This window comes from Chaetodon auriga, chromosome 9 (genome assembly GCF_051107435.1).
Source record: "Chaetodon auriga isolate fChaAug3 chromosome 9, fChaAug3.hap1, whole genome shotgun sequence".
Classification (NCBI taxonomy): Eukaryota; Metazoa; Chordata; class Actinopteri; order Chaetodontiformes; family Chaetodontidae; genus Chaetodon; species Chaetodon auriga.
Window position 1 is genome coordinate 10469854 of NC_135082.1, and position 19299 is coordinate 10489152.

Genomic DNA, 19299 nt, shown 5'->3' on the forward strand with positions numbered 1-19299 from the left:
AGAGTGATAATGCTCTCTGCCACTTGGGCCCGTGTGTGTGTGTGCTTGTGTGTATGTGTTTGTGTGTGTGACACAGGGATGCTGGTCATAGATTGGGGGAGTTGATGAATCACCCTTGTCGTTCAAAAGGCAATCCCTCCCTCCTCAGTATGCAGCCTTGTCTGCTTAGTGCTTCCGCTACAGCTTCTGCTGATATTAAAAGGCTCTGCTGGCTCACATTAAGGCCGGCACCATGCGCACCGACACGCATCTGCACACACGCACGCACAAACATTAGGGGTAGTTTTTCAGCGCTGAGTGCAGATTAGGTGTGTGGGAAACATCACTCAGTTGCAGTGAAGAGCGAGGGAAAGACAAAAGTCAAGAACAGAATTTAAACCAGCCGGGATGCTGCTGACATTTCTCTCTGTCTCCCTCTGCCTTTCCTCTGTGCTCCAAATTAGTTTTAGGGTGGAGGAAAGACTGTCATTTTATACACTACACAGACACTGAAGTGAAACACAGATACCACAGTAAGTGTTGCAAGCATGAACATGCTTTGTAAAGTTTTGATTTATTTTAGCCCTAATTTAGCTATTCACACACGCTGAGAAAGATTGTTTTGCTCAGATGGTGCCTGAGTACTTCAGATTAGTAATAAATCAGATTCTGTTTGCGTTGGTATCATGATGTTGATGCAATTTGCCAGAGAATCAGTGAGGAAATCTATTGCCTATTTTTACAGATACAGATATGTTCTGCATTCATATGCACATTTGATACACCTACACTCATGCATGAGCACATTCACACATCCACGCATCACAGACACACAAATGCAGCATGGAGTCATCTGGCAATAAAAGTGGGGTGCAACCACGAGCCGGTCAATTACTCGTCTTGCTCCTATTTGTGAATGCTGTCTTTTATTGAGCTTGGGTGGAGGCCTGCTGTTGATTAAAACGGCTGGTCTCCAGCTGGAGACAGGGCCAGCTGAGATAGCTGCACACACTCACATTAACCGCACACAGTCTTAACAGTGAGGAAATTCACACCTCTATTTGAGATTGAGATTAATTTTCTGCACCATGTGGCTTGTCTTCCCTCTTTAGCATGCTCCGTTCTTATTACAGGAGCATCTGGTCCATGATGATGATGTAAATGAATTTCGAACGTAGATTATTTTATACCCTGCTGAAATGAGCGCCGTTCACCGGCGGAATGATTTCTTATGTTTCCTTATATCTTAATTCAAGCGTGCACTTTTCCTCCAGATTTTCAGAATTAGCATTTCCTCAGTGAGGATCCGTGCTGTCAGGTATTGTTAACTGTCGACGTGCACTTTTTACAACACATAATTAGAGCGTAGGTTGTAGTAGCATCCACACCTCCATTGATTTGTGGAATCTCTTCACGTGCCCCCCCCCCCCCCCCCCCCCCCCCCACACACACACACACACACTCACACACACACACACACACACACACACACACACACACACACACACCGCCATCCTCTCCTCCTCTCTCAGCCTCATTCTCTCCCTTCCTTTAGGAGCAAAAAGCTCTACTCATCTGTTTTCTGTGTATGAATTTCCAGCCATGCATTAGTCTCCCTGACATGTTCAAGCGATGCTTTATTTAGCTTGTCGGATTCTGCAAATAAACGCAATCTTGGGGTTTATGGAAAAATGGATAAAAATTAGATTGTAAGGTATTGATCTGGATTGTGAGTAGTCAGTGGGGGTGTTTGTGTGTGTGTGTGTGTGTGTGTGTGTGTGTGTGTGTGTGTGTGTGTGTGTGCGTGTGTGTGTGTGTGTGTGTGTGTGTGTGTGTGGTGATGGGGCGGGGGGCAGCTCTCATCTGTGTGGGGAAGGGGGGGAGAAATGAAGCCGTAATTCAGGGCTATTGAACCCCCTGCCACTGGCGGCATCGATCGCTAGGCAGCGCTTATGAGATCACACCTGAGCACTGGAGACTGCAGAGGGGAGGGAATGAGGGGGAGGGAGTGAGGGATGTGAGGAGGGAGAGGGGAGACGAAGGAGTGGAGCGAGAAAGAGAGAGAAACAGAGGCTTGTGATATGATCAGCTCCTTACCTACTGTCTGCGGGCCTGTTAAGGTGTTAACATCAAGGCTCAGAGCCAATTACCTAACCCTGCAAGTACACTACCCACTCACTGCCCCCCTACCGCCCACACACACACACACACACACACACACACACACACACAGTGTTGTGACACAGGAGCAGAAGGAGACACGGCTACTGGACACTTACTGTAGTTTCCCCTCCACCTCCTCCATCACTCCTCCTCCTCTCTTGTGTTTCCAGGACGACTCCACCGTACTGACCTCTCAATTATCTCTCATCCCCCCACCTACTCCTTGCCACCCAAACATCACCCCCCCACCCCCCACCCCCCCATTATTCCTCCCCTAAAGCTCATACCTCCAGCACCCCTCCACCCTAGCCTCTTCTCCTGCCCCCTCACCCCTTCATACACACTCCCCCTGCGGCTCTGTGGGTTATTATAGTGAAATATGAAGCGGTGTGGATTCTAGGCTTCATGAAATTTCCATGAGCATTGATCTGATCTGATGTGGGTGATTGCTAGGTGAATCCCTCCAGTCCAGGGCTGTTGCTCATCTATTCATTTATTTATGGCAGTTATGTTTTACTGGCTTTGATTTGCTCTTCTGGAGAGCGACAGCTAAGGATTATAAATATACCTGTATAGGAGAGTGTGCTTTGAATCCTGGAGTGTACCGACACAACACTCCTCTTTCGAGGCAGGAGAGTTTTTTTTCTTCTTCTTCCAGCACTAATTCCTGTTGTGAAATGTGAGATATTGAGCATCGATATAAGAGCATAAAACACCAAGATAATCCCCAAAGAGACACAGTCAGGTAGTTAGTGGTGCGCATTGTCCCCCACATACTCCTCCTCTGGTTTATGGTCCTTGAAAATGAGCAGAGACAATATCACTTCCTCTCTCAATTACCAAAATTGTCTCTTTATTTGTAATAGGGGGTATCTGTATGTCTTGGGGTTTTTATGCTATTGTTCACTCGAGGCTCATTTGGCACATTGTGGAGAACTGATAAAAAATTCATCATAAAAACAAAACCCTTTGAGACGAAAAGAAAGGATGTTGTTGGAACAATCCCGTCCTCAGACTGCAGGCCTAATCCAGGGCAAATCCTCCTTAAGGCTTTAGAGATCAGAGAATAGGGAAGTAATGTCAAATATTTGTCCTCAGAAATAATTCATTGTTTATTTGTTGCATGTGATCATCTCATTGTTTTGGCTTATTTTATCAGTGGACCAGCTGGCCTGTAATGTGTGTCATTCTTCAGAAGTTGAGCCGGCCTCTGGCGTCTTTACTCCTACTTTATTTTCTCTGTACTGTCTTTGCTTCTAGCTATTCACCTTTCCTTTCTTTCACTCTTATGGATTACTGGAACGGTCCACTGGGAGAGCTGTCCAAATACGTTTGTGTTGCCAAAACAGAGCATCACCAATTCTCGCTCTTTGCTCTCTTTTGGTTTGTGTGTCTGAGCGAGCGGCTCTGGAGGAGCCATGGTGAAGTCACTAGAGGTCCAGCAGGACAGCTTGTACTCATAGCCTCTAGGGGCCTTTTTTCTGGGGGCCGCCTAGTCAGCCTGGCTGCTCAGATGTGAGGCGAGCAGGGCATCAGCCCTCAGGAAACGTCCAAGCTGCGACCCACAGGGGAAACAGACGGATGGCACAGACACATACAGGCAATCCTCACGCATAATGGCGCCTTCTCTTTCACTTTTTACACACATACGGGTACAAATACACACACATTCAGGCCACATGCACAACTCTGTACAGAAGCAGCATCTTATAGGCTGGAGCCCAGAAAAGTAGTCAAGACTGTTATCCATGTATGTGCATTGACTCCCCAGGCAACCCACAAAGAGACACAAGGGGAGGAGGGTAAAAGACAGAGGAGAGAGAGGGAGAGTACATTAGGAATGAATTATGTGGAGAGAGCACTTATCCAACAATCCTCCTCTGAAGTGTTTGTACTATAAGCCTCAGATCTTCATTGTATTTATTCTAATGTTTAAATATTCATGGTAAATCTTCTCATATTCAATTACCGTAGCACGACCACAGCATGCAGAGAGAGTGCTTTCTCCCTGCTGCCTGGATGATCTGACTCTATGTGTGTGTGTGTGTGTGTGTGTGTGTGTGTGTGTGTGTGTGTGTGTGTGTGTGTGTGTGTGTGTGTGTGTTTGCGTGTGCCTGTGCATGTGGGTGTATGCGACTGTCACTACGCGTGTGTGTGTGTTTAGCTTGTTCCCTGGAGCGATCAAGCCTTTGTTATATTGGAACCAGGCTCTGTAATTGCTTATATTAGTCGCTGATCAACGCAAGACCACAAGACACACACACACACACATGCACACAAACACACACACACACACACACACACACACACACACACCATGCCTGATTCCTGACAGTCTTTTTATTAACCACCAAAGCAGGCGACAGAGAGAGATTCATTACATCACAGGCAAACAAAGACACACACCAGACTTAATAGAGAACACCCACATTTTCAGCGTGTTGAGTTTAACGTTGAAATATTCATGTAAAACCTTGCTTAATTCAGTCATTTCCACCCTAGGAGAGAATCACTTGTTTCGACTGCTGTATCTCTCAGTTGCCGTTGAACAGTAGGTGTTTTCATTACTGAGAATCAAGCATTACATTTTTTTTTTTTCTGTGTCTCTTTCTGTTTGTGCTTAGCGCTGAACGAGCCAACCATAGATTACGGCTTCCAGAGGTTACAGAAGGTCATCCCCAGACATCCCGGAGACCAAGAGAGATTACCCAAGGTACAGTGCTTCCTCTCCTCTTGTGTCTGTGCTCCTGCTGGTTACCACATGCAGTTATTTTCTAGGAATTTATCTTGGTAACACTGGTTCAGAGAGGTATTGACAGCTTCTAGAGTTTCATAGCATATATGGATATATACATGGTACAAGGGCAGCATGACCTCACATACAGAGGAATGATTGTGTGCTGTGGACAGTGGCCTATACATGACACTGTGCAATATGCACATAAACATTTTACCATACGTTCATGGTCATTTTCTGCTCAAACAAACACTTTATTTGCATAGCGGACGCACAAGCAACTCTATTCATTTTTCCACTGAGTATAAGGTCATTTAGACTGGCAAAGTTGGAGAGGAAAGGGATGGATGGAGGGAGAGAAAGAGGGAGAGAGGGAGGAAAGGAGGTTGAGGGGAGAGAGGAAGAGAGAGGCAGAAGCAGGTTAGGTGATCCATCATAGCTGTCCAGTCTTACCTCCTGCTGGGTCAGTGGATCGAAGTCAACCCCGGGTGGACTTTATTACTTCCAGCACACACACATATACACAAACCGGCACACATGCACGCACACATACACACACACAGAAATGCACATACACACTTCTCTGCTCCTGTACGTGCATACACACACACACTCAGCAGAGGGAAGTCACCATGAGGCAGAGATGGAGAGCCCAGGTAGATGCAGAAGGAAGATAGAGAAATCACTTGTCCTCGCTGTGTGTCATGTCTGGTGGATACAAGACTTGTCCTGGTGAGTTCTGGTCTTTAGCCCATCAACCCCCTGTATCTCTCTAAATATCTTTGTATCCATCCATCCCTTCTCCTCCCTCCTCTACCTCCCTCACTCCGTGGTGTCTCTTTCTCTTCTAAATGAACAGCGGTAGCTGGCAGGCCCGGTTGTTCATTTCAGCTCTATTGATTTGTGCCTTTATTGAGGTAATAACAGTTTGTTGACCACACTTCTCTCAACTGTTGGCCTCAATCATTAGAAAGAGGGGCAGAAGAGGGGCATGAACTGGCAACTTTTGCACTACAAATGTCCATTCATGACTACCTTGGTAAAGCCTCTCTGTGGATGTTCTTCATTCAGTTTTAATCAAGATTAAATTGATTGGGAATATAATGTAGGCCATTCTAGTGGCACACACACACACACACACACACACACACACACACTGAGCAGTGAACAAGCAGGATATCTGCCAATGCCTGTTCAATCTCTGTATGTTGTGGTAATGATCCAGTGTCCAGCTGAAAACAGCCCCCATACTGTGCTGTGGCGGATAGTCAGGCAGTCAGAGTGAGGAGGGAGTGCTGGGTAGCTCAGGCACAGCCAGACTGCAGGGTGTTTAGCTCAGGCTGTGGTGTAGCTGGGGGTCTGGGGCTGGCTAATGAGTGACCGCCCTGCCAGACAGGGCCAGGCTCTGCTCTGGATCAGGTTCCCCTTCCTGTTGACGTCTCTGTGGGCCTGACTTTACGGGAAGGGACCCTGCGCCCAGGAAATGGTCTCCCCTTACAGCAGCAGAGCTGGGGAGGCAGCACGGCGCTAACCACATTTATCTGTTTATCAGAACGACTCTGGAGCGCTGCCTAATCGCGTTTAGCTGCTGGACAGATCCCTTTGCTAACGAGAGACTGATAGGTACAGACAGGGCACAGGACCACGAGAGAGTGATTAATAGAGAGAATGGGAGAGAAGAAGGAGAAGAGAGAGACGAGAGACAGTAGACTGGAGACGCAAGTGAGGAGAGAGTGGAGATTAGAGATATAGATGCACAGACAGACAGGAGTACAGGTCTGAAAGAGAAGGAGCTGAAGGGCTATGAGACTCATAGCTGGTGCAGAGGGGGGCAAAAAAAAATGTTATAGATGAAGTGACTAAGTTTCCACGTGTCCTCCCTGAACACCATTACACTCCAGCTGCTGATCTGTTTGTGTCCTAATGCCTCACACTTCCCTCATTTCCCCTCCTCTTCCTCCTACCCTCCCTCCCATCATCCATCCATCTACCTATCTAGCAATCCCTGGGAGGCACGGGGAGTCGAGGAAAAGCAGAGAGAAGGAGGCGAGGAGCGGTGCATACATACTAAAGAACCACTTACCTTCCTAGGGCCTCTACATCTCTCAATCACCTCGAGCAGGCCTCCTTTCTGGTCTCCCCTCTTTCCGTCTCCCCCCCACCCCCCCACCCCCAGCTCCCTCTCTGCCTCCCCCAGATAGTGCTAGTAATGGGAGGTTAACACAGAGGCAGCGCTCCCATTATTGAGTGAATTTAGCACCTTGGACAGCGCTCTACAATCTTTATTGCTTTGCTGACCCTCTCGTCATGTCCTGGGCGTGCTCGACAGCCTCCACATGTGCGTGGCTCCGTGTGCGGTTGCGCCTCTGTGTGTGTGTATATGGGCGTCTCTGTGTGTGTGTGTGTGATATGAGGTCTGATTGAAAGGCGGTGTGTCACGGAACAGAGAGCACACATGCTCCAGGGCTTGTTCACAGCGAGGGATACACTCAGGAGGGTATAGCGCACAGCATGTGTGTGCGCAAGTAGAGGAGAAGGAGGGAGAGAAAGAAACGAGGGGAGGGTTGGAGGGGAGGGGGCTGCAATTTTCTGGTTGTCGCGCCTCCAGCATATATCCTGGCCCCGGCACATTAACTTTTAAAAAGGGTTTCGTAGGGCTCTAGGTGTCTACATCACACACACACATATAACGACTGCCTGGAGTCACACACTCATACACTCAGGGAAAGAAAAGAATAGAGACAGAGAGAGGAGAGAAAGGAGGGTAAGTGGTAGAAAATGAGCACAGAGAAACACTACAGAAGGATAAATGTTTGATGTGGGAAATTCCACTCTGCGGTTTTCACCACATTTATCACACAAAGTGGATGCAGGGCTATTCACTTGGATCATTACCAGGGTTAATACAGGGCAGGAGACGGGTGTGTCCCGGCTGACGAGGGGAGTTGTATAGCCGTCAACCTGATGATATGTTGTGTTAAATGAGATTGATGTGTGCGATCGTGTGCGGTGGATTCATGATCCGGCAGTGACAGTGGGGAGGAGAAGACGTGGAAGATGGTTGACTGATAAAGAGATATAGGCTCATGTTTTATTCACAGATAACAGTATCTTACCTCTGCTCACCCAAACTGCCCGGCTAGTAACAAAGTACCAGGACAGGCCCATTTCTCTTCCTCTCCCTTCCTCTGTCTGCCTCCTTCCTCTCTTGCACACTCTGTTCTGCATTCACAGCATAATGCAACGCGTGAAATGTAATAAAAGTGACTGAACTCTTTGAGCCGTCACACTCGTGATCAATCCCCTTCCTCTCTCTGTGCTTGATTGTAGGAGGTCATCTTAAAGAGAGCAGCAGACCTGGTAGAGGCTTTGTACGGGATGCCTCACAATAACCAGGTAAACACTCACACAAAAAGCATGCACACTAACATCAATATCTTTCCTCTGATGAAATTATGTTTGTGGTTCGGACCACTGGCAGCATCAAAGGCGGCGTCTCCGCTGGCCCTGCAGCACCCTGCTGCGTTCAGGCAAGATCTGGGACCAGCGAACACACACGTGGGAATAAGTTAGCGCTTTTATCAGCTTGTATGTTGAGGAGGAAAGGAGGAGAAGCACAATGGAAACTAAATGAAGGGGGAGGAGAGGAGAATAGGGAGGGCACAGAAGAAGAAGAAGAAGAAGAAGATGAGGAGGACGAGGAGGCGAAAGAATGGAAACATGAAGCAGGGAGGAAGAGGCTGGCTAAAGATTTGATGAGTCCGTTAATGAGGCTTTCCTCCATTTACTGGAACCAATCCCACCACTCCCAATGACCACTGATAAAAACCACTCAGCCTACTAGGTTTACATGCGCAATATCTCATAAAGCCTGCATCAAGGGCATATTTTCTCTTCTTCTCCTCTCTTCTCCCCTCTTCTCTCCTGCCTCTCTTGCTGACCGCAGCTCTTTTTTCCTTCCTCATTGTCAGGAGATGATTCTGAAACGAGCAGCAGATATCGCAGAGGCCCTCTACACAACAGTGCCACGAGGGCACAACCAGCTAGCCAGTCTTGGCAGCGGCTCCGTCCATGCTGGCATGATGGCCGTGAACTCCTTTACTGGGTCAGAGGTGGCACAAACAGCCAATCAGGGTGAGCAAACAATTAGAGTCTATAATCATGGGAAATGTGGCGGGGATTTATTTCTTCTTCTTTCTTTTTTTTTTCTTTTTTGAAAGAAGGATGGATAGTAAAGATGAGTGGTGCAATAGGGACATTTTATTTTTCAAGTGGGAAATTCAGAAAGGGTGATTTAAGAGCTTGGAGAGAAGAAGGAAGATTTTGAAAAAGGAGGACGGGAGGTGGAGGAGGAGTGGAGGCAGCAGTAAGAAACAGGGAAAACTTGAGACGAGGAAAGAACGAAGGTAAGAGAGTGAAGAATGGAGAAAAAGAGAGCCGTGGATGGAGTACGATGGAGAAATATGAGTGGGTCCTAGGGGTGTGTATATTAGACTGGGGTCGGCCCCTGTCTGACAGAGAGAGATGTGGGTGCAGTCAGTGGTGATTCATCACGTGTATCAGGGGAAGGAGAGGAGAGTGGATGGACCAGCCGCTGGATATGTCTCAATACTTCCAATGAGCTTCCTTGCCTCTTCCTCAGTCCTTCATCTTCATCTGGAAACATGTGAGAACAACAGATATCAGCTGCATGACTTCTGCCCTTCTGTTTCCAGCTCATAACAGATGAGGATGGGGAATTGGTGGTGCCTAATTATCAAGAAGGTGGAGAAGTGCAGCCCTTGTTGCACCAGAGAACAGAAATTCCTGATGTTCAATTCCAGCTGTTTTCTTTTTCTTTTTTTTTTTTCTCCAGTGTCAGCGCATCGGACCTGAGATGTATATTTATAGTCTTCTTTCCATCTTGTCCTTTTTCTGTTCACTGCCCCTGTAAAGCATAAAGGAGAAAAAGGTCCTGTCAGAAATACTGGCTTCATTCTTTATAAATTACAGTCGCGCTGCAGAGGCCTTTTAGTGTTAATTGCCTTATCAATATATCTAATTTTGGAGAGGAGCCAGTGAGGTTAAAGGCCTCTTGTTTCAGTGGTTGGATTGCAGCTAGTCTCTCTCATATCATTCTTCCTCCGCTCTGTTCATTGCTTTCTCGCTCTGCCATATGCTATCTAAGATTTTTCGAAAATTTCTTTTGGCTTTTATTGCTATGTCCATTAGCCGTGCAGGGGAAAGAGTATTTGGCAGCATTGCATGTAGGCTTTCTCGTTTGGTTTTGTCTGCCATCTGCTATACCTTTAACACCTATTCTCTCTCTGTCTCCCTCTCTTTCCCTGTCCATAGGTTTCAGTAGGAGTACAAGCAGTGTGTCCCCTCATGGTTATGTCCCCAGCTCCACTCCCCAGCAGAGTAGCTACAGCTCTGTCTCCACTAGCATGAATGGCTACGCTAACTCTGGCATGGCAACCTTGGGCACCTCGCCCAACTTCCTCAATGGATCCGCGGGCAACTCGCCCTATGCTAGTGAGTAAATACACCACGTCTTAGATCTGAAACCAAGAGGGGATATAAAATCAAGGCACGCAAAGCAAAAAAGATTGACTTGGAGCCTTTTGAAGATAAAAGAATAAGCGTTTGAGAGGAATTGAGAATGGGAGGTGGAAATCAGAAGTGACACACAAGGAGAAAGTTGTGCAGTTCAGCTGGCTCATCTGTTTCTTTAAGAACAGAGCCAAACGCAAATCCCCACTTTATTGGCCATGGGAGCAGATCACCTAGCACCCCCCCCCTCCCCGACACACACCCCATCACCTCTGCACGCACACATACACGTTCACCCTCTACATTAAAGACCCTTGATTAAATCAATAAACTAATTGCTAGAGAAGCAATTCCATTTCAGCGCTTTGATTCCTGGGTGTTAACAAGTATTTTAACAGGCTCATCGGCCCCACACAGACACTTTCGATCAATGGCCGCTCGGCCTGCCTTTGTAGGTCCAATTTTCATTAATTGATTAGTTAGGCCCCTTCATAAATGGATTATGACTTTATTGCGAGGATTTGTCAGGAAGAGCCATAAAAGCTAAGTGTTGGATAATAACAACAATAAAGGCAGAAGCAGATATCAGAGGGCAGGTGAAATATGACTTGGTTGATTGTAAAATCACTGAGGGGGAAAATGCTTTTAGTGTATTACCAGACAAAAGACAAACCCAGGAGAAGTGGATGGATGGGATGATGTCAGAGGGAAACAGGATTTGGGCTGTGAAGATAACCTTCCGGTCAGTTTTGTCTGCGGCAGTCTTACAATTGTGACAAATAGCAGGTGGCAACTTTTCCAGCAAGTAGTGATTTATATTAAGCCTTATAATGTCAAGAAACCTAAAATTTCACAAACTTATTTCAGATTTAAGGCTTTAAGGCCTGACCACACCAGCATTTAAAACAGCAGAATTTCTCTGAGAAATCAATCTGTCTCAGTGGAATCGTAGTGATCAGTGGAGTTGAACTTTTGGGCCATTGACCGATAGCAAGCAGCCTTGGCAGTGATGACCTTTAAGGGAAGGGCTAGCCCATAGCTTATGAGCTAAGAGTGACCATGAAGTTGGATCCAGCCTGTCTGTGCAGAGTATAAGCTTCTCCACAGCAAAGCTATGGTTTACAGACAGCTATGAGACACTAGTCAATGGTAAGTCTTAAAACTGTGTGAACTTAGTGTCCTATTAGCGACTCAGCTGATGAGATTTTTTTTTTTTTTGCACTCATTTACAATTGCTAGCTCGTAGAGCTTTCCCCCCTCTTCAATTAAACTCTTCACTGAATTAAATGAGGTACAATCCTCAGATCAAAAGGCCAGAGCTAAACAGCTCACTACAAAAAAATAGAAAGTTTTGACTGACTAGAGGTAGCATCCTGCTGGTTAGCAATTAGCTGGCTGGCTACATTTGCTGGCTAGCCACAGTAGCTCACCAACTAGCCCCTACATCACCAAGCTTCTACAACCACATATTTAGCAAAGACAGAAAGATGAAGGTCACTGTCACCAGGCTTTTAGTCTTAGGTGATAACACTGATCAGAGGGCTGGACGTGTGACCAACAGCTGATTAAACCATGTGTAAGATGGCAATAAAAACACAAAGAAGCAGTGACTACTGTCAGTCCGAGTGTTGGATTTCATTAAAACCACTTTCTCTAGCTGTTAGAAATCTCTGGCATGATTATCTGTGTAATATAGTAACCTGGGAGAGCCTTGATTGTAAGTTGTCCTGAAAAGAAATTATGGGAACAGCACCCCGAGTTAGTAAGGAGTTGTTTATCAAGCCGTTGCACCCTTTGAGCTACAGGATGAGTCATCAAAACACACTGATCAGAGGGGAAAAAATGCTTTGGGATGTTTTCAGTGCAAGTTTCCAACTAAACACATTTTTGTCTTAGCTATGGAATATGTAATTGCCAGGTGATTGCTTAACAACAGCAACAAAAAAAAGGCTGAGTCAGTTGATCTGAGTCCGTAATGTTATCCCTCCTACCATCATCCATTGACCAGTCCCTTTCTGTTCGTCCCGTCTGCCCGTCCTCTGCCCTCGACCCTCTCTCTAACCTCATCTCCCCACTTTCCGTCTTCATCTTTCCTCTCTGTCATTCTCCCCTGACGTGCTCCCTATGACCCCCTTAACCCCCCTTTTCCTCGCCGTCTTTCTTCCCTCAGTCGTCCCGTCAAGCCCCACCATGGCCTCATCGACCAGCCTGCCCTCCAACTGCAGCAGCTCCTCCGGCATCTTCTCCTTCTCTCCAGCCAACATGGTGTCCGCAGCCGTCAAGCAGAAGAGCGCCTTTGCCCCTGTCGTGCGACCCCAGAACTCCCCCCCACCCACATGCACCAGCGCTAATGCTAACAGCCTGCAAGGTAAGCTGCTCAACGTGTAGCATTTATTTGCATGAATAATGAATTTGGAGCCTTTACGTTTGGTTCTTTAGAAAAAGTTTACTTCCAAGATAACGTGCCTGTCTATACCTCTTCATCAAGTTTTAATCCTGCTCTTCTTCACCTCCTTATAACAATTTCTCACTTTTACTCCCACTTCTTCTTCTGATTTTCGTTTTTCTTCTTTCTCCTCACTCCCTGTTTTTCCTTTCTATACCCTCCTTGAACCCTTCCACTCTCCTTCCTCGCTGTAGATCAGTCTTTTGTGGACTCTAGCAAGTACTCATCAGCCAATGCTCTGCAGGGCCTGGCCTTCTCCTGAAGTATGTTATGCCTCTCTTTCATTTCTCTTCAGCGGTTTCTTTCCATGCCACACTATCCCACACTGCTCATTTGCACCACCAGCTCATCCTGCCCTACCCTTCCTTCTCTTTTCTGTTTTTATTTGTCACTCTTGACTTGTAAGAGAGACAGCATGCCACGCCATATGTGTTCCATTTCCTGTTTTCACTTCCTGCTTCCTGTCTGCGCTCCAGTGTGTGTCTCTGCAGGGAGGTGGTAGGTTGGGGGGTGTTATGCCACCACGGGTCATTCTGTTCTCCCATTTCCATCGAATGCAGCGCAGGGTCTGTTCGTCTAGGCAGGATGTTGTATGGTGTTGAGATCCTGAGAGAGAGAAATGATGGATGGGAATCTTTATCAGAGCCCCAAGCTAAGCACTTCCTCACTTCCTCTGTCAGCGTTGATGAGCGCTGACCATGATGACCCAAAGGCCATTGGCCACTGTGTGCTGATCTCACACACACACACACACACACACACACACACACACAGAGGCACACACACAGGCACACACACAGGCACACATACACACGCACATGCAACCAGCCAGAGACACTTAGGAAATAACCAGGGAATTAGTGAATTGAAGAGAGTGGAGAATCAATGGGCAGCCAATATGTTATATGAAAAATTCCTCCCTGTGATGGCTTCTGTGTAAAAAGAGGGGGAAGGGAAAGGGGTGGGGGGTCGTGGTGGTGGTGGTGGGGGGGTTAAGATGTGGGAGTTAGTGGAAGGCAGGGTATGATATAAGAAGGTAAAAATGTGAATAAAACTCCCAATGAATGGCTCATGGGTTCCATTTCCACGTTCAAGTGTTGAGTGTAATTTCAACACCTCTGTCATCCCACATCACTGCGCCTCTCTCTCTCTCTCTCTATCCCTCTCTCTCCCCCCCTCTCTCTCTGTCTCCCCCCATGTTTGAATTATGCTCCATGATGCACAATAGCCTTACATAATGGTACTGCTAACAATTAACAGTGGCAGCTCTTGCATGATGCTATTCAGAAAGCCTGTGAAAAGTTGAATGATGTTGTTGCTGTGCGCCAAGTTAGCGGCGCGGCGGAGAAAAATGTTTTGATTTTGGGGCCTTGGAATGAAGAGATAATGAGGGAGAGTCGTCTTTGTTCGCCAGATGCTGGAGCACATTTCTGTTATGTGACTGTTGTGATGACAGATGAAACCCAGCAATCACATGACTGACCTCTCGCTCTCTCTCTCTCCCTCTCTCTCTCTCTCTCTCTCTCTTTCTTTCTTTCTCTGTTTTACACCCCCTCCACCATCTTCCTCCCCCTCCTTTCCCACAAGCAGCGATTCCTGGGATGATCGTTCCACCCATGTAGAGGATCTGGGATAGCTGGAGATTTGGGAATGTTGAGAGGAAAAAGACACAGTAGCAGAGTCTGGCGAGTCTCTGTTATGCTCCGGAGCTGAACTGAAGGAAGCCAAGATAAGACGCAGGACTCTGTTAAACTCAGGCCTTTCCATTGGGATTTCATCTGAAGGGATAGGGGAGGAGAAGAAAGGGACAATACGAACCTTTGTGATGTTATTTCCCCTCTTGGTTGAATTAGTGTAGCTTCTCTGACACCGCGTTGGATGGAGTGTATAGAGACTGATAGTTTACCCACAGTGTGACACTGACCTCATGAAAAGAGCATTTATTTATCTTTATGTTTATGCCTGTAAGGTTTGGGTTTGATTACTGGAGGCCCCACGCCGTCTTGCAATCTGTAACTCGCGCAAACAACAGTGAAGTGTTGGTTTGGCCATGAAGTTTACGTAACCTCTGTCACAATAGAAGATACTTTCCTTAGCTCAGCCTGCTCGCTAAAACCACATAACAACACACTGGCCAAATGGAACTAAGGTCAACGACCCAACAAAAATACAAAGGAATACAGAAAAGAACAAAATCAAGCCTCAGTTTTGCTGCTAATTATCCCATAAATCTAAAAGTGGTTTAATAAAATCGCCCTATGCTAGTTCAACATCAGAAAACATGCCTTTTTTTTTGTTTTGTTTTTCATTTGGTTTGTTTGTTTGAATTTTAATAAAACTGTGAGGATTGAGCTGTTTGCAATATGCTTTTCTGCTTGTCATGTGAAGAAGAGGTGATGATTTAGCCAAAATTGACGTTTTGTCTGAGATTTTAGTGAAGACTTGAAAAGCCAGAGGATGTGTGCGTCCAGCCAGCACTGTACTGAAGGAGTCTAGCAAATATCAAATTAGAATAAATGCGTGATATATGTGATATATTTTTGTATATAAAAAAAGTTGAATTTTTCATTTGACCTTTCTTTTTGCGATAGCTATAGTTTGAAATGTAAACATTAAATGTCTTAAGGCAGCTTCTCAGTACAGAAGATAGATTTACTGTGTGTTGTCAATATCTCATCTGCTAAACATGAGAAACATGGATTTGGATACAAAAAGGGGATTCCTGTAAAATATCCTATAAATAATGTATTTATCCCTTGTATTTGTACATTGCCTCTCACCCTCGTTTAGTTGTGTTGTGTAACTTTAATACAGTAAGTGAACATATTTCACGGTGTTTTGTTGCATTATTTACTTGTCTCTCACTATTTAAATGTGACTTTTTTTTATCTTTTTTTTTGTTTTTTTTGTTTTTTTTTGTTTTGGTTTGTTTTGTATGTTGATTGTTTCGCATTGGTATACCATGCTTTCATTTGATGATTCAAAAACATGCCATTGTCTATTTTTGTATTATTTGTAAGTTAATAAAAAATTTCAGTTTTTTCCTTATGAAAATGTTTATTGTATGGCAAAAAAGTAGCATCTTATTCAGAGTATTTGGTTGAAGTAGATTTTTTAAGAATATATACACACATTAATATATACTGTAAATCTATATCTTTTGTTTGGACTCTTCGAGGCTTTCAGATTGATACTGTTCTTGAACTGATAATATGCATGGGTTCTTCTCTTGAGTGACACTTTCTTTTTTGTGTGTGTGTGGAAACCAAGAGAACTAAGGAATTGCTCTGTGTTTTTCTTTCTTTGAGTTCCTCTTTTTTCCCCCCTCTGTTCTTTTTTCTCCTGTGTTATTTATGCCTGCTTACATACTGTATCTATATACTCTTGATTTTTTTCTGTCACTGTAATCTTTACCAGCAGTCTAGATGCCTTAACAATGCAAACCCATTCTTCATTCAATCACATGTACAGTTTTTTACCCTCACCACAATTGTCTATTGCCACAGAGGAATTCATGGGAACTTGGGGACAAAGCACAAACCCACTCTGTTTGGTGGTGAAGCCAGACTAGAATACAAAGAGCCATAATTCAACAATCACACACACCCCGATGTACTATAATACTACAGCAATGGCACGCTTTGAAGGACAGCCGACGCTGAGAGGCCTGTCTCAGCTGTGCTCATTGCACTTTAGTGTTCACAGAAACACTTTGTCTTAGGTTTTTTTTTGTTTGTTTGTTTGTTTTGTAGCGATTATGTAGCCTTTCTCTGATTAATGAAATAATTTCAACCGCATGATGGTAATATTTCTCATTAACCACAGGATCACAACAGAATGACAACACAGAGCTGTGTTAATTGTAGTACAAAGGGGCGCACAGTGGAGACAAGCACTCAGCACAATTTTAATCTCACGTATGGAGTCATAGGTCTGACTCCAGTGTTGGACAGTCGATCCCCCAGTCCGTCTCTCTCTGTATTAGCCTTTGGACAATACAGCTTCATTACAAGCTAAACAGAAAAAGAACAAGTGAGGAAGCATGAAAGGGAGCTCCTTGGCCCCTCAGCCATTTCTGTAGTCTTTTCTTTGTGTCTGCCGTGTGTCTTCAAGCTGTTGCTGGACAGAGAATAGGGCTTTTCTCTCTGCTTTTCTTTTCTAGAGCCTGGTTTTGTTAAGTGGGTAGAAAGGACCGTTTTAACAGAGGCGCCTGCTGACAGATGAGTGTTTTTCAGGCACTTGTGTGCCTGTGCTGGTCGGGCCGGGGCGGGAGGGGCTGCACCATATCTGTTTCAAATGAACTACAGAGGTCTGTTGTCATACAATGGCTTCTTTGTAAGCAAAGTTCCATCCTGATTATGAATATTGGTAATGGGTGACAAAGTTTTGTATTTAGGTAACAAACAACAACAAAAAAAAAAAGATGCAAACCAAATAGCTGGTGTCTATTTTTTCCTCTGTTTTGTCTTTGACTGCAAATACACTGAACAGCTCTATGATATAAGGGAAGAAAAAAATTCTACTGTATAGATTGTTATTGTTTTTGATGAAAACTGAGCTGTAAGATAACTTTTGGACTCTCACAATGTTGAATTAAAGTTACCTCTTGTCTGTGACTTTGTCAGTTGTCATTTTGTTGTTTTTTTAATATCTAGCGATTCGGATTTCTGCGACCCGTCGAAGTCATGACGGATTGAGAAAAAGTTTTTTTTTTTTGTGACTTTCTTCCCTAATTTGGCTGAAAATATCACCTCCAAATAGCTGACAGGCAGTTTACTAAGAAAAGAGGAGAACTGGCTAAGACTAATTCCACAGGTCAGAAAGAGGCCTGCGTCCCCTCCCCCGCAAGGCTCCTTTCTCTAATGAATCTAATTCATTAATGCATTACTGATGGCATGGTGAACATGGTTAGCCTGACAAGTTTCCTCCTAAACATATTAGTTAATGATGATTCCAAGGTTATTAATTGCGAAAGCACCAGCCCACCATAATTGAGTCATCATTTGCATACCCGGTCATCAGCAGAAAATTAATTTCTTTTTTATTTTTTGCATATCTAATTTAGGGGGCTGCGATTGGATTAGCTTGTGAAAATAGCGGATCCCAGGATTCTGCTGACCTCAAAGTGTTCCAGGGTCTCCACGGTAACTGGAGGCTTCCGTAACGCCGAGGGGGGACAGCGAGACGACCTGGAAGTACTGATGAAATAAGGACTCGTAAACACTTTATGTGCTTGTGTGTGTTTGCCTCCTTAATTGCTCATAGGTTTGTAACTGCACAGGGCTTTTTCTCCCATATATCTAATAACAGAGTTGATAGTTTGCTGACAAACAGTAAAGTGGGTTGTCGTGTGCACGATTTAGCAGTAAGAGGTGGGATATTGAATTATGGAGGTTACACACTCAGTGCCGGGGAAAATGAGTCCTGGAGCCTAATGTTTTTGATTAGCGAGCCGAGCACTGCTGCCATGTTGCACCGCGCGGCTCCAGGGATTCCGCTTCCCCAAATGCGGCTTGCAGTGCAACACACACACTCACACACACATTCAAACACACCCATAAATCATAAATACACACAGACAAAAGGTGAACCCATTTTGCTCTTTATTTCCAGCAGCTTTTCAGGCCCAGATAGACTGGTCAGTGTGGGAGGAGGACAATAGGAGTGGGAGGCTGAGGGCAGCCTGGAGCCAGCAGACCTCAGCCCTCTGGAGACATAACATTAAAAGACTCTATTCCTGGAGCACTTCTCTGGATACTGACGGCAAAGCCTTCACACATCAAGAGAGGTACTGTTCAGGAGCCTCTGTGCTACGAGTATCCTAATGAAATATATTAATGCACATATTCCTCAACATCTCGCTCTCCTCCTCCTTCCCTTTCTCATTCTCCTCCCTGCATGGACACATGAAGGGAGGAAGAGGGGAGAGGCGTATTTGAAAGAAAAACAGGAGTCCCCATGGGGATCCCCGATAAAGAAAGAAGAGGAAAGAAATGGAGAGAAGATGGGAGTGTGAGGAGAGGGGGGTATTCAGAATGGAGGCAGACCTAGACAGAGAGCCAAAGACAAGGAGAGGAGGAATGAATATTAATAATATTCTATATTGGAAAGTAGTCACAATGGACATCATAGAGAGATGAAGAGAGGCAATGGGAAGTAAGTTCCATTCCTGGCCTTACTTAATGTGTGTGTGTGTGTGTGTGTGTGTGTGTGTGTGTGTGTGTGTGTGTGTGTGTGTGTGTGTGTGAGTGAGTGAGTGAGCGTTTGCAGGTGCACACAAGCCGCCTCTCTGTATCTGCGTATGCATGAACACGCCTGCCAGTAAGACAGAGCATATTTGAGTGGAGGCATACCTAGAACGAGTGTGCACTCACATTCAGGTTTGTGCTCTTGCTTACGAGGGTGTGTGGTCGTTTCCCACAGTAATTATCCCGATGACTGT

The 19299-nt window shown here is 45.3% G+C and overlaps 1 protein-coding gene across 3 annotated transcripts in view; it reads left to right on the top strand.

Moving 5' to 3' along the window:
* The window catches only part of LOC143325755 (transcription factor COE1-like), a 55591-nt gene extending 38122 nt beyond the window's left edge, over positions 1 to 17469 (top strand). The window contains exons 11-17 of one of the 3 annotated variants that reach the window (XM_076739054.1): positions 4767 to 4855; positions 8210 to 8275; positions 8851 to 9013; positions 10214 to 10393; positions 12582 to 12779; positions 13052 to 13120; positions 14448 to 17469. In XM_076739054.1, coding sequence (XP_076595169.1) covers positions 4767 to 4855; positions 8210 to 8275; positions 8851 to 9013; positions 10214 to 10393; positions 12582 to 12779; positions 13052 to 13119 — 764 coding nt within the window. In that variant the 3' untranslated portion in view covers position 13120; positions 14448 to 17469. Of the gene's footprint in view, positions 1 to 4766; positions 4856 to 8209; positions 8276 to 8850; positions 9014 to 10213; positions 10394 to 12419; positions 12780 to 13051; positions 13121 to 14447 lie in introns of those variants that run through there. The other 2 variants (XM_076739055.1, XM_076739056.1) reach the window with 2 other exon arrangements.
* Positions 17470 to 19299: the final 1830 nt, after the last annotated feature.